General features: G+C 35.8%; 2 protein-coding genes across 8 annotated transcripts in view; both read right to left on the minus strand.

The window, feature by feature from the left end:
* klc4 (kinesin light chain 4) overlaps positions 1-16,555 on the minus strand; it is a 49,390-nt gene extending 32,835 nt beyond the window's left edge. For all 4 annotated transcript variants that reach the window (XM_051910034.1, XM_051910036.1, XM_051910035.1 and 1 more), the window contains exons 1-5: positions 16,394-16,555; positions 8,894-9,164; positions 7,526-7,756; positions 3,944-4,013; positions 638-866 (exon numbers count right to left, since the gene is read on the minus strand). In XM_051910034.1, coding sequence (XP_051765994.1) covers positions 638-866; positions 3,944-4,013; positions 7,526-7,756; positions 8,894-9,142 — 779 coding nt within the window. In that variant the 5' untranslated portion in view covers positions 9,143-9,164; positions 16,394-16,555. The remainder of the gene's footprint in view (positions 1-637; positions 867-3,943; positions 4,014-7,525; positions 7,757-8,893; positions 9,165-16,393) is intronic.
* Positions 16,556-19,267: 2,712 nt separating this feature from the next.
* si:ch211-126j24.1 (phosphofurin acidic cluster sorting protein 2) overlaps positions 19,268-23,139 on the minus strand; it is a 77,911-nt gene continuing 74,039 nt past the window's right edge. For all 4 annotated transcript variants that reach the window (XM_051911493.1, XM_051911490.1, XM_051911492.1 and 1 more), the window contains one exon: positions 19,268-21,466. In XM_051911493.1, the coding sequence (XP_051767453.1) occupies positions 21,351-21,466 (116 nt within the window). In that variant the 3' untranslated portion in view covers positions 19,268-21,350. The remainder of the gene's footprint in view (positions 21,467-23,139) is intronic.

Genomic DNA, 23,139 nt, shown 5'->3' on the forward strand with positions numbered 1-23,139 from the left:
TCTGCAATTTGACACTTCAGTCACATCACGTTTATTTATATACCATTTTGCACAATAGATTGCTTTAAACCAACAGCTTTACACTATTAAACATGAAAAAACAGTGTTAGTGTCTCTCTCAATGAGAAACACAACTTTAGTTTCTACTATAAAGCAGCTCTCCAGAGTATTCATGTTTTTACTCGCAGACGTCTGACCTCGACGGACTAAACAGAAGAAATAAACCGGAGAAAGATTTCCACATCAAACTCCAAATGAACTTTGTTTTGGCCTGATTTTGTTTGAAATGACATCACACCAGTTAGTTCTTCGATTTCGCTTGAAGTACATTGGGGCTTTAGAAGTAACATAATAGTAGTACATATGACTTGTGCACTAAATTACAACTTTCTGTATTAATTTAAGTAGCTATTTGTTCAATGAAAATACCGACATCTGCTCTAGCTTAAAATATAGCTGTCTTGGCCATTTTAATGAGGCTTTGATGCCTGAAAGTGCCCATTTACTGTCATTTTTCAAAACGTCTCCTTTTGTGTTTCATGTAACTAAGAACATACAGGTTCAGAATGACATGAGGGTGAGTGAACAATGACAAAAATCTGTTTCAACATGGGACTACGCATGAGCAAACACACACCTGTAGACCAGAGCCAGGATGTTGAGCATGGTGGCTACATCGGGATGGTCGTGTCCAGAGGTTTTTTCCAGGTCCTCCAGAGCCTGTTTGCAGAGAGGCACGGCCACCTCGTACCGGCCTTGAGCTGCGTACTGGATCACCAGGTTATGGAGGGTCCTGAGGCGGGCTGGGATCTCATACCCACCCTGCTGTGCGGCAGCAACCGCGGCACTGTTGTGCTGGTGTGAGACTGAAGGGGACGACAGAGAGAAACAATTGTTATGTTTCCATACAAAGTTGCGATTCTAACTTATGTGCAAAATTGGGATATCGCATAAAAGATTTGCGAATAAAGCACTGTTTCCACCCACTGAGTCGACGAGAATAAAATCGTCACTTCCTGGGAAATTAGCACAAAATATTGGTAATGAAAATGGTTGCTGCAATTGTGGAAGCCACACTGGCTCTTTTTTGTTACATCTTAAATTACTTGTGCCTCAGAGCATGCAAATGAAATGCATTAACAAATGCTGTCAGGTTATCTTGCGTTCGGAGGCGGATGACTGATGTTTGTGAATGCAATAATGTTAGACGCTTCTGGAATGGAAATTAAACCAAATCATTCTGATGACAGACTTTGGATCAGGCATTTCAGAACGACCAAACCAACATTTGAGATGCTGTGTAATGAAATTGGTCCAATGGTTAGTCCAGTCATCCAATTAGATCATCTGTTAAGGCAAAATCACATGATTTTTTTGTTGCCCATGAAGGGATTTATTTGGTAAATGCGTTTTCATCATAGTTTATGCACGTCTTATTAGATAAAAAATTATCCACCAATTATCCATCATTTAAGTAAATTATGTGCATCTTGGCATTTCCATCCAGCGTTTTTTTTTTTTTTTTGTGTGATGTCCCAAAATTTGCATAAAAATAGGTGGATGGAAACATTAAAGCAACAGTTTTACAGTATTAAACATGAAAAAACAGTGTTATGCCATTCTTGTGGTTCTCCTAAGAGTCCACACTTTGGTAACATAATGCTAGATTAAGTAGTAGAACACAATGGCGTCTGTACCAGTGCAGGCTTTGCAAAAGGCCATGAGACCAAGTGTGCTACAGTGTTGGTTGTGCTAAGTACCGAATGCGGTACCCACAAGTAGTGACTGACAAGCATTAATACCTGCTGCATTAATGTCATGATAATGATAAATACCTAGTTCTGTCATGAAACTCTAGATGGAGCAGGCTGATAGGTCCTTAAGTCAATTTGGTAGCAATCACATCTCGCCATCTGCATAGTGCAGCTGATTGGTTGCTGTTGCATTAGCGGCCAATGAGCTGCGGCTCAACATTCAAACACTGGTAGTGTTTTCTGTTAGCAGTCTGCAGCGTGCTTTCAAAAAGCATCTGAAATCAACATCTAAGATAAGTAAACACACTTTTACTCCATATCTCTGTGCATATTGCATGTTTTGTTTATTAATTTCTAAATGAGCAATCATACAGTTTAAACTAACAGTTCATGTTTAACAGTTTCACGGAGTGATTTACTAAGCATATAAGCTGTGGCGTTTACACAATTGTGTTTATGCAGCAGCAAGCGGTCTATGTATGTATTGCTGTGAGGATATGCCGTCTAAGCTATGGATATGAGAAAAGGTTAAAGTTAAAGCTTCTTTATTGCTCTTAACAGCTTTTTCACTTTTCAATAAGGGTGTAAGGATCATGTCAATGATAAATCAAATGATTTAATTATGATATTTGTACAGGTGGTTGCTGGGTTTTTCATCTCTATCAGCTTGCAACGTATATCTATTGTTAATGAGAACACACAGTGCGCAGTTCTAGAGCTAAGCCATTTGGCATGGTAGCCCAGGCACACATAATCATAGGCCACTAGAGCAAAGTCCCTTTAAGACAAGTCATTTCACTCGGCAGCCATCTTTGAAACGCCTCTCGGGCATGCAAGTGCAACTCCTATCTCTTTGAATGGGGAAACATCAGATTCTCCAAAGCTGTTTGCCAAGCTTTCGAATAAATTTCATATTTGAAATCACCAATGAAATCTGACAACAACTGTCTCATAAATGTTTTTTCCCAAACGCTCGAATCATGACAAAAAAAGCTGTATTTTTTAGGCTGGATCAAGCTAATGCGCGTCTCTTGTGCCTCGTTTCGGAGGCGCGCGTCTGACTGTTTCTATAGAAACCGGTGCTTCTAACGGCCGCTGCAGTGACGCGATGACTTTACCAGTCAGCGATTGGCTCTTATTTTGAACGCGGGACTTAATCCGCCATATTGCGCGTTACACTTTCTCCCATTCAAAACAATACGAGTGACACGTCTTGTGTTATTCTATAGTCTTTGGCTAGAGTTAAGCCATTTGGCATGTTAGCCCAGGCACACACAGATATTAAAACATGGTCTCATGGTTCTTGAAAAAAAAAATCATATGTCTTGGTGGTAGATCTGCATGTGCATCTGCATCTGCTTGTTTTCTCACTCAGCAGCACGCATATATTGGCTTGTATCGTCTACTTCTACCATTACCCTGTGCAACTGTGCAGGGTGAAAAGTTGCTTTACAAATGTATAGCAAAATTCTTATTTTCAGTTGCACAACTGTGCTCCAAACTCCAAATCTAGAGCCACTGGAAAAAGTGTGCAGCTTTATTTGGCATTGGCTGTACAGCCTGTAAATTATCTGAAAAGATGTTTGGGGGAAGTGTTCATGTAAAATAATGTAGTTAACATTATTAGTTCATGTAAACTAATGTAGTTAACTAATGTTAACTAATGAATCTTACTGTAAAGTGTTACCGAATTCATATTTTCTCATTTTATTTGTCTTATCATACCATTTTAGTGTAGAATGAGTAAAGTTGTTTGCTGTTAGGATGACAAAAAGTTTTAAAAGTTACATTTTTAGGTTGATTAAATTTTTAGGCTGCTCTACCTCAGTGGTCTAACAGCGCTCGTCAATGTCAAAATAATCAAGATGGCCAATCAAATCAAAGACCATTTTTAAATAAAAAATAGACCATTTTAAAATAAAAAAATGTGCACATTTTAAAATTATTTGCAAATAGTTTAAATTGATTAATTCATAACTACAATTAGACCTAGAACTTTTTACCATTCTTATTTATTCCCTTAAATCCCTTTTAATCCTTTAATTATTTAGTTTCCTTATTATTATTATTATTATTTATTAAGTAATAAATTACCCCCCCAATAATATCTATCAAAATGTATTCTTAAAATACATGACAGCATGTAATGTAATGTAAGGACTATGTGGTGTAATTTTTGTATTCCTTACCCTGGTCATCTTCATCATTGGGAAACAAATCGTCCAGGGTATCTTTGGGAGTCTCACTGTTTTTCTCTTCCTAAAACAAAACCAAAGAAAAAAACAGTTTGAAACCATTTAAATATTCATTTTGGTATAATTATTATTTATAATCAGTCTGTGCTGTGTCTTATAATGTATATTTCAGAGTTAATTTCTACAGTAAATTGCATCTCTGTCCATGCATGTCTCTAAATGTTAATGACTCCATTAATTCAGGAAGTAACAGCATGAAACATCCTTTCATGAAATATAAATGACAAGCTGGAGGCAACTGTCATTTGAACAGATAGAGTGTCTTCAAATCCTCCCACCCCAGAAAGAGAAAAATGAAAAACATTAGGCTAAAGTAAAGGAGAGGACATTCTGTTTGCCAGGGAATATAGTTTAGTTATCCATCACACAATAAGGATGAGGCACGTCTCCTCTGTAACATCTCCATCCAGCAAAACAGAGTCATCCATTTACAAGGCAAATAAATCAATTCTGGCTACATATACAGGAAGAAGGACGTTGGTCGTCTCCCAAGAAAAGTCAGGCTACAGCAGCAGAGGAGATTTAAGACAGAAAAGTTCCTCTTTTTTCACTTGTTAGTCATGATTTCTTGCACTGAAAATGTTGTAATTTAATTTTTACAGTTTTTCTGAATTGATAAAACACACTTCTTGAAGCCATCACCCACTTTCTTAAAACCTTAAACACAAAAGCAAATCTTCAAACTACATTCTGAGAACATCTGACTCCTTTGGCAAAATCAAACAATTGCCTCAAAACCATTTTATCTGTGCTCAAAATCAAATAATGCTTTCAGATCTTACACACAGCCAATCAAAATATAAACAGTACAGATCATTCATTATACACTACATCAAAAAAAAAAACCCAGAGAACACAGCATCCAAATCATGCAGTTACATAAAAAAAGTATATTGTAACACAGTAAACAAATTTTGCAACGACCAGAAGGAAACGGTTAGTAAAAAATAATATTTACAAACTTTTAAATTATATTTTAAAAGTAAAAACTTTTGTAATAAATAGTGATCAGTTCTAAAGTTATTTTAAGAATTTATTATTTGACAATAAACATCTAAATCTTTTTGAGGAATTAAACCCTTCAAATCTGCCTATTCAGTTTGTGTTGCATTGTGTAGACGTCCATTTTCTCCATATTAGGATTTTTCAGCCTAATGCTTTCAGCCCTGTGATTGGTGGTCCAGCTGTGAAATTACAGAGGGCCAAGTCATAGCAAGTCAATGAGAGACGAATTTTAAAAGACAGTAAAATTGACCAATCATATCGCTGATCTAAATGGGTGGGGCTTGTTATCAATAGGCTTGTTCGACTTCATGCAGCGCTGCACAGACCGATTGGCGTCTGACTTAAAGCAGTGCATGCCAAGTAGAAATTTTGTTTGACTTGAGACATAGGCGATACCACATGACTGTGATGTATGGCATCAAAGTACCGCTAGAGCGATTCGAGAGCTGTTGCTTCTCAAGAGCGGCTGCATGAGCTCTGATGGCGGCACAGCTGTTTCACCATTGGCCGGATTTACTGCATGACAATGATCATGTGTGTTTCGTGTTTAGTCTCACACTTTCAGTTCCACTAATGCTCACAAATCCGTGTTTTTATAACAGTTAAATCTCTTTTCATGTTGTCGTAATGTTAAATTGTGTCATGTTTATCAAAATTAAACTGATAAAAACGAAGACCCCGCTTTTGTATTTAAATAGTATTATAGGCTTATGTTGAACTTTGTTCTTGTATAAACAGATGCTGTATTAAGCAGTACATAAAGTATTGAATGAAAACATCTCTGAAACATCTTTGTATTTGACAAATACTGCATATATTTTACTTCAGCTGTTATAAAGTAAGCAAAAAACACACGAGCGTCACTATGGGAAGCAGAAGGTGTCCGACTTCATGTCTCCGTTTTCAGCCCCTCTGTTACTGCAAGCGGCAACTCTCACCGATCGGTCGAACACACCTAATAAGTTTATGACGCGTTCGTGAGGAACTCGGTCGGAAAAAAATGCTGATAAAATAGCTAGTGCTATTCGCTATGGAAACCGCAAGCAACATTAATGAGGAGGACATTGTTGCTAATTTATTATCCATGGCGTTTTCAAGATTAACTTTTAAAGAAAAGGTGGAGTTAATCAGCAAAGGAAGACCTACACCAGAGCTTAATTTTGTGCAGAAAGCCAAAGCTTTTTAAAGCATTTCAACCCTAGAAATTACAAGTGATAGCCCTGTGACAGCATCAATCAAGAAGTTAAAGCAACAGCAGCAACAATAATCAACACCGGCAGCGTAGCAGATCTAGTCCACCAAGACCAAATACATTAAAGGTGACCTATTATGCCCCTTTTGACAAGACGTAATATAAGTCTCTGGTGTCCCCAGAATGTGTCTGTGAAGTTTCAGCTCAAAATACCCCACAGATCATTTATTATAGCTTATCAAATTTGCCCCGATTTGGGTGTGAGCAAAATCAAGCCGTTTTAAATGCAAATGAGCTTGTGCTCCTCGCCCTCAAGCTCGCTTGTCATTCCAATACACTGAGACATATATAATACAGAAGCCAACACAGCAAATATAACTCGTAAAATGGATCATTACAAACAGTTTGTGATGCAGCATATAACATACTGTAGGTATGGCATGTATTTTGTGGATGTTTGCTAAAATTCGATTCTGAATGATTTTGATAGCGTGATGCACGGCTAACGTGGCTAAAGCTACACACTGTTGGAGAGACTCAATAAGAATGAAGATGCGTTTATGAATTATACAGACTACACATGTTTTTGGGTTAAAAATGAAAATAACGAAATGGCTCTGGTCTCCGTGAATACAGTGAGAAACAATGGTAACTTTAGCCACATTTAACAGTAGAAACGTGCTAACTAAACACATTCAGGAAGACAATTTGCAAACATCACGAAATAATATATATGAAATTGGATCAGTTTGGTATCAATCCATCTTTGAGAATCAACTTCTGTGCAAAACCTGTGTTTTACTGACGATCGTGTGAAGCATTCTAGTGTTAACGACTTACACATACTGGTATATGAATTTATCTAGCCATAATTCCCTTCATAAATAAAATTACACCACAGCGTCCTTAGTGGCTCAGATGCCAGGAGTTTATGGAGACTCATATGTTTGCTATTATAGCCATTAACAGATCAGTGATAATGTTTACATAGCTGAGACATATCAGGAGCTCAGGGACGGTCGTTCTTGAGTGCTGCTGTCCTGCAGAGTTTGCTCTGACACAACTCACCTTCCTTCACGTAGCTTTAACCTGATTATAGCACTTAAACACGGGAAAAGTCAGATTTTCATGATATGACCCCTTTAACTATTTTGAGTTGTCATGATCAATATATATCTATATATATATATATATATATATATATATATATATATATATAAACATGGAAAGTATTTTTTGTGGAAAGTAATTTGCAACATGATGTATTGTTCTGTTTTTCTTGTACCAGTATGCCACCCAACTCCTATAGCAAGACTCACCACTGGCGAGGTGCCATCATCATATTTCTTGAGCTGGTTCATGAACTCCAGATGTTTCTTCTCCTCCTCCAGCTGTGCGACACTCTGTTCACTCTTCTGGAGTTTCTGCTGAGTGTTTGCCAGCTCGTCCCTCAGCCACTGGTTCTCCTGACAGAGCCGTCGCACCTGAGCACGCAATTTCTGTTTCTCTGACTCCACTGCATTTAGGTGGCTGGACAGGGCCATCATCACCTAAACACATAATCATAACTCTTACTATAACATTTTAACTTTAAAAGCACACTGTCTTTTTATGCTGAGCAGATCTGAGCTGTGTAAATACATATTATCTTTGTGAGCTGCCCACCAACATTTTTAAGCATTATATGTGCACTCCTGATGTGAAGGGTGTTCCAAACAGTAAGCAGCAAAATTATGCCTCATAGCTCATATCATTTTGGCCAAAATCACATCTACCTTTCACAAACAAATAAGTCAATCCCAGAATTAAATGCAACAAGTAAAATAAATTGTCAAAGATGAAGGGAATTTTCAGTACCGTGTATTCTGTAATGTAAGTAGATGTGAAAAGTGCTGTGACTTACAGTATATTCCAACACAACTTATATAATGCAACTAACATAAAGCATGCAAAAAGCATACACATTTTGTCAGTTTCAATTTCGCTTCAAATAAAAAGTGTTAAAAAGTGTTTTTTCTTCAACAGTGCAGTTTTGACACGGTGTGACATAGTCAGGTGCGACTTATTTTCAGAAAAATACGGTACTGAAAAAATATAGATAGAAATGGTTTTATGTGTCCTCTGTATATGCATCTGTAGAAGCTTACCTGTCAGACACAAAATTTATAGGAGGAGAGTATTTATATCTAAATATATATCTAGTTCAGTCATGAGAGGGCGCAGGCTGATAGGTCCTTTACATGCAATCTACAAGCAATCACACCATTTCCGCATGGCACAAGCTGATTGGCCACTGCAGATCCTGAAGCCAATGAGATTGCTGGCTCAACATTTAAATCTGGTTCAGTGTTTCACTGTAAGCTGGTCCTGCAGCGCATTATCAGAGTTTCGCTGAACCCCTCCACCTCCCCCAGCTCCACCTGCCTAGATCTGATACAGGATTTATGTTAACGCTGCACTTGGTAGATTGTGTTGGTCATTATGGAAATGATCCGGCTGCATCTGTGTTCTTTAATTTGTGGGATCATTTTTGGGATTGCAGTCTCATGCTAATTCGGCCTGTTTAGTAAATCTGGCCCTAAATTGGTAAATTCAGTAACACATTCTAACAACAGAGCTTCTGCAAATTCAGTGGTATTCGCCATATCTATTTACCACAAGTACCACATAATGGAGTTGTCCCTCACCTGTGCTTCACCCAGGCCCAGCTCAATCATCTCAACAGACTTGCGCAGAAGGTTGGACTTTTCATGAACCGAACTGGCCTCCTCATCTTTCTTTAAGCATTGAATGGTTTCCAGCAGACTCTGCAGGATGGAGTTGTGCTCACTCTTGAGAGCTTCCAGACCCTGAATCACCAGTTTAGTGCTGGAGATGATCTCCTCCTGCGTCAGCTTCTCCAGTCGCTCCTCATGGGGGTAAACCATGGTGGACATGCTCTGATAGAGGTCAGGAGGCCTTGAAGGAAAAGGCATAGAGGTGCACATTAAATTTCAACACATTGAAAAATCTTATAGAAATGCAGCACATATTTGAAAAGCAGTTTTAATTACAAGAAAAACATACAATTCAAAAATTGCAATCTCCAAGAATTTATACAATCAAAAAAAGACAATTCATAAGGATATTTACTCAGGGTTATTATCGTTAACTAAAAATAAAAACATACAATTTTTCGATACATGAAATAGCTGATATAAAATAGAATATTAAAAAAATAAACTTACTTTATTTCAGATAGGCAACATTTCTCATTTTCATTTAGTTTAACTTAAAATAAATAAATAAACAAAAACTAATAAATAAGAATACAACAAAAATACTAAAACTTTAAATAAAACAAAAACAAAAAAACAAATAAAATTATAGTGAAAATAGAAAACATAAAAAACCTCATTTAAAATATTAACAAAAACTATAATAGTATATCAATGATGCTAAAATAACACTTCTTGCACAGCCAGTACTATTATATTTCTGATACTTTTGCTGTAATGACAATTTTATTTTGTTTATTTATATTTATTTATTTATTACAGAAACTATATATTAAAATAATTTTAAATAATTACAATAATTAAAATTCATAATTTGCAATAAAAGTTTCAATAGCTGAATGCCCTTCAGGTTTTATTACCAATGAATTTCCATGATTTTTCTAGTCCTTTGCGATTTGGAGGTTTTTTTTTTTTTTAATTTAATCACAAATAATAATTTCTACAGATAAAATATTTTAGAGCTTGACATAACTAGAAAAAATTGTATTCATTATAAAAATGATATAAACTTTAAATGCAACAGGTGCATCTAGGCATCACAAACAGAAAGTTAAACAAATGTACAAAGGAAACAACTAAAGTGCCCCTATATATTATGCTTTTTCGGATATTACATTTTTATGTAGTGTGTAGTATAGCTGTTTGTGAATTTAAAAGGTCTGCAAAGTTTCAAACATCAAAGTGCAGATAAATTAAGTTATTGCCTACCAAAAGAAAGAATCAAAACTGCCTGAAATGAATCATCAGTAATTCCAGTCTTACTTCCTGCTCGAAACAAATTTGCTTAATGCTAGTGTATGGTCTTCATTGCCTGCCCACGAACAACGTCTACTTTGACCCTCAAACACTAGTTGTAGCTGAGACTGGAAGAGTTTAGTTTGTGTTATCGACATGTTTGATTTCCGTGCTGCGAAAGCAAATCCAATTTGATGCTTTTCCAAAGACTTGAGGATTCACGCTGGAATTGATACAGAAAACCCGGGCCATCTGACCAATCAGAGCAGAGGAGGCTCTCGGAAAGAAGGGGTTAAAAAAGACCAGATCCTTTATCGAACCGTTTCAGACACTGTGAGAAAATATGTGATGCTGCAATATATATTTTGAGAACAGCAACGTGTTTTTTGACCTTGGATACATGTAAACGTATTGTAGGAGACTCTAAAACAAAACGAGGAATCTTTAAAGTAGCATAGTGGGGCACTTTAAATTATTAATCACAATTACTTGTATGCCATAATTCAACCAAAATCCATGATTGTGGCATTTGGGTCCCTTAATTGAGTATCTAAATCTTATACCCAACAGATCCAACCAGTTTACACACTCATTTCCCAGTTCTTCTGAAACCACCAAACCACAGCTGCACCTGAAATCAGCCATTACTTCCTGTCAAACTATCATTTGAAGGTTCACTCCAAAATAGTAGCTTTAAAAGCTATTATAAGCTTTAAAATCTGCTGGGTGTAAAGCATTTTCACTTCACCCGGAATCTCTGACAACATCAGTCTCATGCTGTGATACCCACTCATTCAGCCTCCAGTAGGTCATGTGATCTAAATCAATAGTGCCTTGCATCCAACCCTGACTAATCAAAAGAGGGATAATAGTCCTTTTTGTCTTAGAATAACTATTTATTAAAGTATAATAATGAATAAATGTGTTATATATAATGCATCAAAAGTCTTTCACAAAACAATTTAATGAAATTGCTTACTATATATACCTTTTAATTTCCACAATGAAAATCATTTACTTAGAAGTTAAACCTTGCTCTGATAGTCCTCTTTTAATAATTAACCAGAAAGGAACAACTAAGGCCAGCCACAGCTGTTAGTAGAAAAATTCCCCCGTTGAGGCTTTTTATGTAAACTATAACACTAAGTCTGAAATACAATACGCAACTTTTGCCTAGGTATTTGGCCCGATTTGCAGTCTAGACGAGTCGACACTAGTTGCGGAAAGACATATTTAGTCAGTAGATTTTGGGCAGTCAGTGTTGACAGATTTCACAGAAAATCACATAGTGTATGATGGGCACAGATGTCTCTACAATAATAGCAAAAACGTGTGTAAAACATATTCAACGTATTTTAAAGAGCCTATGTTGTGAACTTCACATACTTTCAAAAACCCAGAGTTTAGCTGATCCTAATAAACACTCATTGTCAAAGCTGTAAGCACGAATCCTGTAGAATTCAACCAATCAGATGACAACTTCAAAACTCCTGAAGTGTTTCCAATTTTGTGTGCCATATGCATCAGCCAACAGTCCGTGAGCATGTCGTCTTCGGCTGAGACTAGGTAGCGTGTGATCCTCAGTTGTTTAGCAAATCCAGTAACCATTTACAATTTCACATCTTCTAACAACCTCAGCTGTAAATTTACCATCAGAAGTTTATCTAGGATGAGTGTTTCTTCTCCGGCATAATACAGAAGCAGTCTATCTACCTTTTTAAGTTCAAATCTGATAAGTTAATTTAGGATTTTTCACAAATTCAGAAATTTCACAAATTGTTGTTGATGAGCGATCTGACATTATTGTGTATGTCTGTCACTTTGCAAAAAACACACCTAGAGAGTCCACACACTGCGGGATGTAGTCTTTTAGTAAGTGTGGGTATCTTCAGATCAGAGTAATGGCCGTGCCGAAGGGTCCCAACAATTGGTTGCAAAAGCTGCCTGTTAGGGTGGGGGGTAGGGTTAGGGATATAGTTTCTGTTGTAGCATTGTGTACCTTTTGGCATGCCCATTACAGCTATTAAAAAAGTATTAAAAAAATGAGTATGTATGTTTAATGTTGAGTATGCTTTGTCAATGTTCTTTTCATTATGCCAATAAAATACTGCAGGCATTCATCAGGTCTTAATCACTTTATTTAAATTAAGCAAAACAAATTAATAAATGTTTTCCTTCTCGAGCCATCATGTATTTGTGAGCTTGCAGTGGGAATCTCTTAAAGAATTAGTCCACTTTCAAATAAAAATTTCCTGATAATTTACTCATGTCACTAATACTAATTTACCCTCATGTCATCCAAGATGTTCATGTCTTTCTTTCTTCAGTCGAAAAGCAATTAAGGTTTTTGATGAAAACACTCCAGGATTATTCTCCTTATAGTGGACTTCAGTTGGTCCCAAACGGTTGAAGGTCAAAATTACAGTTTCAGTGCTGCATCAAAGGGCTTTAAACGATACCAGACGAGGAATAAGGGTCTTATCTATTCAACTTACGGAATGAACGCAGCGCCAGCTCCATTTTTTCCGTAAGTAGAATAGGGAAGGCGTAGGACATACAGCGTAAGCGTTTTGAAGAATACGGAAGGCGGAATGGCGAAGCACTTGCAAGGCGATCGTTTGTGTTTATAAAGCATATACATTTGTATTTTTTTTTTGAAGCTGCACTGAAACTGTAATTTTGACCTTCAACCGTTTGGATGCCATTGAAGTCCACTATAAAGAGAATAATCCTGGAATGTTTTCATCAAAAACCTTAATTTCTTTTCGACTGAAGAAAGAAGGACATGGACATACTGGATGACATGCGGGTGAGTAAATTATCAGGAAAATTTTATTTGAAAGTGGACTAATCCTTTAAGTCAGAGTTAAAAGCTTACATACTTTCGTACGTCGTCCATCTGCAGCAACTTCAGGGATTTCTAACAGTTTGTTTCTCTCTAGTCTGCATTCAACACATCCTTGGTATCAAGAACACATCCGGGTACTTTCATACATACTCTGTAATTGCGTTCTTGAGTACTGGAATTGAACTTCGATGGTTGATGATGATGTAGTACGACAACACAAGGACGCAAGATAGCTTAAGAAAGCATATTGAGAAACGGCCTCTTTTTTTTTGTGTGTGTGTCAAAAATCGCACATGAGCCAGACAGTAAAGCTTGGTGTTTAAGTAGCAGAATTTTAAATTTGATACAGAAAATTGGGATTTCTTGAATCTTGTAAGCACTGTAGTCACTGCATTTTGAACCAACTAAGACAGCACCTGTATGAAGCCTAGTGTTTTGAAGTGTATTCTAGCCTTTTCTGAACTAACCGGTCAACCCTCTCTTATATCCATGGCAACAAAGAAACCAAAATAGAACACAAATTTTGAGTCAGTGATGAAATGTGAGAAATCTGGACAACACAAGTGTGAGAGAGACAAGAAAATACTCATATTGGTGCCTTTGGCAGATGGGTACAAGAGCAACACATCATCAAAAGCTCATGGACAATCTTCTGTCACTACCATTATGTCTGCATGGAGATTCAGTCCTTAAACCGCTCCATGTCTTGTGACTACTATACCGAATAAAGATTTCAATCAATGCTTTGATTCCCTAGTGGCTGAAAGCTGATTCAAAGGCAGCTAGTACATGTTCAGTAATTAGTCAGCTTTATGATTCACTAAAGCCTCATCTAAATATCTGTTGAGTCAATGGGGAAGGGTTTGTTTCCTAAATGTCTCAGTGTTCTGAATTCAATAACAGTCTAGAACTAACATGTGATTTATGACCTCTAATGAATATTAGAGGCAAGTCCTTACATGAAAGCTTCAAACATATCTGGGTCATTGACAAAGAGTGGCCACGGTGAATAAAAGGAAAAATTTAGTTTACAACACGAGCCAAGTTGTATTCATATTGGATTTATAGAGTTTTAAAAGACTTTTTTAACAAAAGTTTAAATTTAAATTCCCTACAGCTGGAACATGTGAATGTACACATCTTATTTCTAATTCATAAATATCATATAAGGGAGCTGCACCGCATGACATTTTACAACCTAAACTAACCTTTTCTAGTCATAAAAAGATTATGTTTCAAGAAACCTACAAACTTTGACACACAGTCATAATGGTCTGCGAGGGTCTCTACAATTTAATTTCACCTTTTTATAATTTTGTTAAGAAAATTATTATTATGCCAAACTTTTCTTTTCAACAATTTTATTTTTTCATTATGATATCAGGACATTTTTTACTTTATGCCCTCCAAAGAAATATCAAAATAAAATTAAATCACTTTGAAACCAGATCAGATATTCATACAACAAAATATTCTGGGGGCCATGAATTTTTTGTGAAAATGATCAAAAACGCTGGCACTGGCTGACATCTTTAAAAAAAAAACGCTGGCAGGGAAAGAGTTAAGAGATCACACAACAAGCACAGTTTTTCTCCAAATATCACCATGATTGCAAAATTCAATCCAAAAAAGTTTTTCAATTCCAACCACAGTCTTGCCATGCAACCTTGAAAGAACGAACTCGGAAGGACTCGAGGACACAGAACGCATCCTTGTGAGAATTGAGATGTGCTGCGATCTTGTTGCTTAGCTGACCGTTCCAGCATATTATAAATAGCGGCCAATGCACAATAAATACAACATAACATCACAAACAAATGTCATAACCTATTGAAACATTTCTTTCATATTATTATATGCATTATTTTCATTATTTTATATCGTTTTATTTTTCCATGTGTATTTGTGAGAATAGAAATATCAAAATGAGTTTAAATCACCATTTTTACTGAGAAATTGCTAGTAAATTTCACAAATAATTGCAAAGAAATGGCAAGTACATAGAACTCAATGTGAAATTTTGAAGTAGAAAAATTGAAATAGTATTTTCTTCAATAATCTTTGCTTATCATTTCATGTATGAATTGCATTTTTATTTATTTTTTTGCTAAATAAATACTGTTTATCTGTAAATTAGCTAACTTAATCAGAGTGTTTGATGGGTATGTCAGTCTTGTTTATTAATAGTCACATTTGCTAATTGTGGTTGGTATTAGTCCCCAAATTTTGTGATTTAAAATGGTTAAACTGTGTACTATGCCATTACTTATGTGAAAAATGACATTTTCACTTCATAGACGAGCTAAAAACCTCTTTTTGACAGAACGCCCTAGCAGCCACCATATTTTCTTCAGAAAATGTAAAAACCAATCAGTTAAAACATTATCCGATCAACCAGACAGTAAACAATACATCCAATAATTTGTGCCCTAGCAAAAGTGTAAAATTCAGCACTGACACAACACTACATTTGTAAAGGTCAGTGAACATGTTATGTAGTGCTGTGATGGGTGGCTCTTATCTAGACTGCATTATTGACATGAACTGTTTGCTGAAGTGAGGAGTGGCCGTGTCTGCATGCTCTAAACGCACTAAACCGCTTCCTCCTGATGTATAAATGTGCCGACGGGGATGTTAGACACAAGAGAGTGCAAAAAAAAAAACTGAAAATCTAGGTTTGTATTGTAGTAGTTTAAGTCCTAATCTTAAGATCACAGAACACAAACTGTGTAACCTGTAGTCAGGTCATAAATATTTGAAAATGTCTGTATACAACTAATATAGATGTTACCACTTTAAGAAGTATTTTAAGTACATGACACAACATTACAAGCAGAAGAAAATGATGTGTTTGGATGATAACATAATAGCCATTCTGTGTATAGGGTGTTATCAGAGACAGTAAACATTACATCTACTGTACTGAGTGTTTTTAAAGTATGTTATTAGAGTAGGCATTAGATCTACTGTAATACTGCATCAGGTGTTAACATACGGGGTGTTGTCCTGGTGCTTATTTGCTGATGCATGAAACACAGTTAGTCCATAGGTCACTGTACAATGATCTGAGTTTATGACACCGACCAGAAAAAACCCAACCCAAACCCACACACTGGATATTTTGCTAACAGATAAAAACGCGATCAAAACAAATCCCTAGACCCTTTGCTTACATAACACACACTCATTTAAATGTAAATCTACTGATCTTTACAGTATAAATGCATTATTGGTTAACGTTACCTCATATTATTAAAACTATACATATCGCCATGTGTATTATTACAAAGACACTCTGTGATGCTCATTAACATATCAAAACATACCTGCTACGATCACCTCTCCGTTCACAGCAACTGATGTTCGGCACCGTATTAAATCAAGGCTAAACTAAGAGAAAATACATCACATATCCAGGACCGGGCTGCGAGAAGTCAGGATCACCGAGCACTGGACCGGCACTGCGCACTTTCTGCGGCTGCGCTTGACCAATTCTACTATGGCGAAGGCATGGCTCATCAATATTAATTATGTAACGTGATGGTCTTAACTGATTGGCTGAAAGGCAGTAAGCGGGTGGCTCTTCGATTATTATGGGCTGCTGGTAGCGGGCGACATACTTGGTACTTGGTTATGAATATTAATGAGATAATATGAGCGGACATCTCAGGAAGATTACCAAGCAACGTCAAACGGAACATAATCAATATTCATAAGTTAGGCCTTGAGAGGAGAAATTCAGATAATTTACTTTTAAAGGTAAATTGTCTGATAAATCATGCCAGCAGATGGAATTACACTTAGTTTAGAATGCGGGTGTTTTGTATATTTTATTAGAAAACAATACATATAAATTAGATTTTTAGATGATTAAGATTCTTCTATTAGCCTATATTCATTACTAGTCTTTTATTATTATTAATTTTAGGATTCGAACTTATAGAGCGAAAAATATTTAAATATTCCTGGGGGGAAATACTCTCGCCTGACGGATGGCATCAGATCACAGTTTACTTTGATTTTAATGCCATCTGCTGGCAGAATACAATACAAAATGATAAATGATAAAGATTAATGTAATTTGTAGGAGTGTTTATAAAACTGGAAATTAAAACATAAAATTAAATTTTAAGGGGAAAAAAATATTTCTCTCTTTTTTTAAAATAAACATTTCCATTTTCTTTCCCTAATTCTTTGTATTTTCCCTTTGGATCTGTGTTTTTGTGAAGATTCATCTAAATGGTGTAAACTTACATGGGATAAAGGTTGTACTCTTCTCTAAAAAAAAAAAAGTGTTTTAATTGTGGTGTTAGCCTACAACTATGCTGCTACGTGTTAGTGCACAATAAAGTGGATTTATTTATTTGAAATTTTAATCAGAAAGATTCCTCGCAGCTCGCGCTCATTGACTGCCACCCTTTTACCTATACACTAGTAGCGTAGTGCTGTTTGCTATGAAGGAGGAAACCTGCAAAAACAATAAATATATAAATGCACAAATAAATAAATGCACAAAATTATACATACATACACTGCCCGACCACAAAAAAAAAAAAAAAAAAACAGTCGCTGTTTGGATTTTAATAGGCAAATAATTTAGAATCTATGAATGGATCATTATTACAGTGATTATTATGTTTCTAGTATGTTATATGTTTGGCAACGGTTTTTTTTACCCTTAAAGATGGAGTGTGTTGCTTTTAATTTCTTTAACAACCATGTAGGAAGACAAATCATGGCCATATTCCAGGATGACAATGTCAAGATTCACCAGGGTTAAAATTGTGAAAGAATGGTTCAGAGAGCATGAAGAATCATTTTCACACATGAATTGGCACCTCTGAGTCCAGACCTTAATTTCATTAAAAGTCTTTGGGATGTGCTGGAGTAGACTTTACAGAGTGCTCACATCTTGCATTGTCAATATAAGATCTTGACCAAAAATTGATGCACCTCTTGATGGAAATAACATCACAACATTTATTCCATTGAGAGGTGCATCATTTTTTGGTCAAGATCTTGTATTGACAATGCAAGAGGTGAGCACTCTGTAAAGTCTCCTAAAGGAAAAACAATACAAAGTTAAAACATATGATTTATTAAATTATATGGTAACACTTTACAATAAGGTTCATTAGTTAACATTAGTTAACTACATTAGTTAACATGAACTACTAATGAACTGCACTTCTACAGCATTTATTAATGTTAATTTCAACATTTACTAATATTATTAAAATCTTGTTAACTTTAGTTAATGCATTGTAAACAATACAGTACCAAATGTATTGCTCATGGTTAGTTCATGTTCATTAATACATTAACTAATGTTTAACTAATGAACCTTATTGTAAAGTGCTACCAATTATATGATTATAACTTTGCAATTTCTTTTGCCCCTTTAATTGTTTTAGTTATGATTACATTATTAATCAATGTCACTAGTAAACTGGTAAAACATTTCAAAGCATCAAAGGAATGGTCTCCTGTTTCAAAAGATCTGTACACAAATCAGTTAAAAAGAGCTTGTGTACATTGCAAAACAAAAACATTTAGAGATATGAAAAACCAAGAAAAATGCCCAATAAAAGCATAATCAAGCAGTTTGTTCAATGACAGAGGTTATGAGAAGAGCTCTTTTAATGGACTAATTAATAACAACTTGATAATGAAAGTTTAAGACTGAAAGTTGCTGTTTTTGAAGACTTTCATACTCATTTGGGAACTCAAATGTATCAAAATCCAGCTGTCAGTTACTGATTCCAAAAAGTGCACATAGTAAATGAATCTAGTGAATCTACCTTATTTCACTAACTGCAACATTGCTTCAGTGTTACTTTTACTCTCTATAGATTGGGACCACATGAAAACTGAGCAGTGTTTGTTTAACACTGAGGATTTTACCGTGTACTAGTAAACATGTAACCGACATGTAATGTGTTATTTCTAATAATTTATTAAAATTAATTTTAAAAATTGTCTTGGTCTTTACACACTAAGAAACATGATACCTGTATGTAACACATACATAAATTTTGATGTGGTCTTGCTGGGATCATACCAGCACCCAAAAGATAACATATGCTGGTCCACCAGCACACCAAGCTGGTCCCAGCATGCAAAACATACCTTATACTGGTGACCAGCAATGCTGGATTTTTTTAGCAGGGCTACCATAGACATACAGTACAACACAAACATACTTTTATTATTTGTCATTTATTTGCACAATCCTCCATTAAGTATTTATCAAATACTGAAAAAAAAAGTTTTTGTCTGTGCACAACCAGAACACACTGGTCCACTTTCTTATTTTCATTTACATGTTAATGTCTGAAAACAAAACAAAAAAGAAAGTCTATAAAAGAGTCCAATTCCTTTAAAAAGGTAAATAGAAAAAAAATACTAATAGTAAATGTTAAAAAAAAATCACAATGCAGCCATGGTTAAAATCATTTTAGTATTTGTATGACAATTCAAACCTGTATAAAGGATATGAAATGGCAGTATACTGTACGTTTATGTACACGCGTTACAGAGAATAGAAGAAGAGAAGCTTTCCTCAGTGGTTCATTCAGAATCAATACTGTCAAACTTAAAAATAATGCTTGTGCAAATGTCTGCAGTTCTATTTGAAACAGACAGATCAAATATTAGTGTTCTCAGTTTTACAGATTAAAAAAGAAAAAAGCTCCTCATGTTGCCCTAAAAGTAGTGCTTAAAAACAACCAGAGGCCCAAAATGGTTGACCAAACCCCAGCAGCCCACCTCAAAAACAAAACCAGTATAAAAGTAGGCTAAAACATACAATGAAAAGAAACAGTAACAGTTCTACTCATGAAAGACATGAAAAACATCTATTTTATGCACAATGTAACTATATCGCAGTTGCGCTTGGCTGTAAAATAACGCCTTAAGTTGTAACAGCAAACTCACCCCCTGAAATTAATACTGAAAATCTCATTCACAAACACACACACACACACACACACACACACACACACACACACACACAGGTAAAGCTGTGTCACCCTTTCAGTATTTACAAATGGGCAGTTTTTGTAAAGGGACTTTTGAAGCGTGAGCGAACATAAACAGATCCACCACAGAAGTTACAAAAAAGTTGGAGCGGATGGCCTTTTGTCATCCTAACAATCTTTCAATACGAGCCCTTATTCGCTGGCAGTAACTGGACACTGTATTCAACACACAAAGACACAGCTTTCCAAAAACACTCAAAATAGTGGTATGATCAGAGATGGCAGGTAAAAATGTAAAAAGAGCAAAAAGTGAAAATATCTGCTCACAGCCCCACACAGAACAATTTAAAGGGCTTTTTAAAGCATTTAACATTACAAATTGAGATCTCCCTTTAGATTAAACCCACACAAGCTGCCTTCTTCATACAAAAATACCCCAAAGCACCACACATGTGAACACATGTAGTCCACATGTGTTCCCCTCCCCCTCAACATGCCTTTGATATTCATCCAGGTAATGAAATTATAAAGTACTGTATTAAATACAACCAAATTCACTTTTCTTAACACAAGTGTTCATGTTACTAAATTTAAAGGATGTGCCCTTTAGAATTCACAGCTATGCTAAAATCATAAAAACAAACAGCAACTTATGCCCCTCCCACATGTCCCATAGCCCCTCCCATTTGCACTCAAACTCCTCCCACTTGTCATTTAAAGGAATAGTTCAACTCAAAGACATCAAAACTGACACAAAATAACATTTAAGAGCTATGTAGATCTGTTCCTCACACAAATCTGTCATATGACTTTTGTAGTTCAACAAGAATTTTTGGGTGAACTCTTCCTTTAACCTTTCCCACTTGTAAATATTAACACACCATTACCATACCCCACACAAACAAACAATTTCATGAATACAATTTCAGTCAAGCTCACTTCATAAATCCCACCCTATAATATTGTACATAGAACAATTATCAACACAGATAATTTCACAGAAATAATATCAAACTATAACCCAACAAAGTGCAAACTGAAGCTGCCATACGTGCCGGTACAATTCCTACCACAACATGTGCTGCTTATCTTAACATAAAAGACAGCATTTGTTTCAAACACACCAATGCTCCTTTCACTGCCAAAGCAACAAAAATGACAAGTAACATCACTAACAACATTTCTGTCAAGGACACAGGCTTTCAAATTGACCATTTCCACAGGAAAATCCATTTGTCTGTTTGATCCCACCATCCGTGAATTCCCCTTGTGCCGGAGAAGGTTCCGGAATGGCACCAAGAGGTCACACAGCCTTGCTGTAGCCAAAGATTCCTACAGGGAAGTGTTTCACGTGAGTCGGCCACTGCGCGGCCAGCTGGAAAAACTTCACGTCGTGCCACTCTACGCCATCAATAGACACTGCAGAGGGAAAAAAACACAATTTAAATGACTGCTGTTAAAAGGAACACAATTACATCTAATACCAAATGAGCTCAAAATCTTAAAAATATCTTATCCAGAATTTCAGTTCACAAATCCAGTGCATTTGTAACAGTAGTAAAATCGTACAAAATGATCAAGTTGAATCACATTGAACCAAATTGAAAACACATTTCCCGATTTATCGTATTATTTAGAAAATAACTGCAATGTAGTTGAATCTTCATCAGAACAAATATTTACAACCATAATGGTTTTAATTTAATACATAACTGTAAATATAGAATCATGGTATTTACAATATACACTTTAAAATGTTTTTTAAGAAAAATCTTAAGCTTACCAAAGGCTGCACTTATTTGATCAAAATGTAAAAACAGTAATATTGTAATATTATTATAACTGAAAATATTGGTTTTCTAGGGGTGTAACGATACACTCATTTCGTTTTCATAGAGGGGGGGGCACTTTTTTATGATTTTTATGAACAATAACCCTGTATTTAGCCTAATATAACTGAAATAGTCCTATATTAAAACAACACCAAAACACAAAATATGAAAGCTCCTATTATAATCATTAATTAAAAAGCTGTTATTCATCTTCATTGTGATCTCACAAAGTTCCGTTATAATCAGTGAAGCTGACTGCAAAATAAATCTCCTATTTACATATTTGCCTGTTATAATAAGAGGATTTGTAATTGTGCAGAACACAGAATTCACTCACCGCTCAAAACACCGGAGTTTTGCCAATATTCTTTTCACAAGTTCACACTTACAAATAAGTCAGATAGAATAAATAGTAGGCGTATTTGGAGAGCTGTACGAGGAGAGGGCTCCGATCTCGGTATTTGGCCCGAACCTAGAGTACTCACTCCGTATTCCTGGCTGTGGTAGGAACAAGCCAAGAGTGAGGAGTCGGGGTGGTGGAGGGATGCTGAACACTGTCAAGGAATGTAGGTGAGTCGACTGTGTATATATATATATATATATATATATATATATATATATTTATACAGGCTTCTTCTCATGCTGATAGGATAGACGTGGTAATTGCTGATGATGAGTTGATTTGATAAATCATTTCATGAACATGCTCCTCCCAAACTTTGTTAATGAAACATTATTTATTACAGAGAAAACTGATCCTAGACCAGCAGTTATGGGCAGCTTTTCCCTCTAAAATCAATCAGAAGAATAATGTCCTTATCCTTATACAGAAAGCCATTCTTCTTCATGCCTGTATTGAATCGATCTTACTGTATGGTATAGTGGCCTGGTTTGGTAATTTGACAGTTACTCTTAGATCTCAGCTGAACCATTTGGTGCGTACGGCAATGAAAGTGGTTGGTTTGGGGATTTACCCCACTCTTCAGTCTATATTCAACAAAATTATTTTTAAACAGGCAAGGAAAATGACTCTGGACACATCTCATGTGCTTTATCCTGAATTCAAACTACTTCCATCTGGTCGACGGTTTCGTACCACAAGGTTTAGATACAACCACTATAAAAATTCTTTTGTTCTTGTTTTGTTTGGCTACAAGGCTTTTGAACTCTAGTTCAAAGGACACAACTGTCTGATTGTTATGTTATTGATGTGGGTATCTTGTTATGCAGCTTCACCTGTATTGCCTAAAACAAATTTCC

Source organism: Ctenopharyngodon idella, chromosome 10 (assembly GCF_019924925.1).
Source record: "Ctenopharyngodon idella isolate HZGC_01 chromosome 10, HZGC01, whole genome shotgun sequence".
Classification (NCBI taxonomy): Eukaryota; Metazoa; Chordata; class Actinopteri; order Cypriniformes; family Xenocyprididae; genus Ctenopharyngodon; species Ctenopharyngodon idella.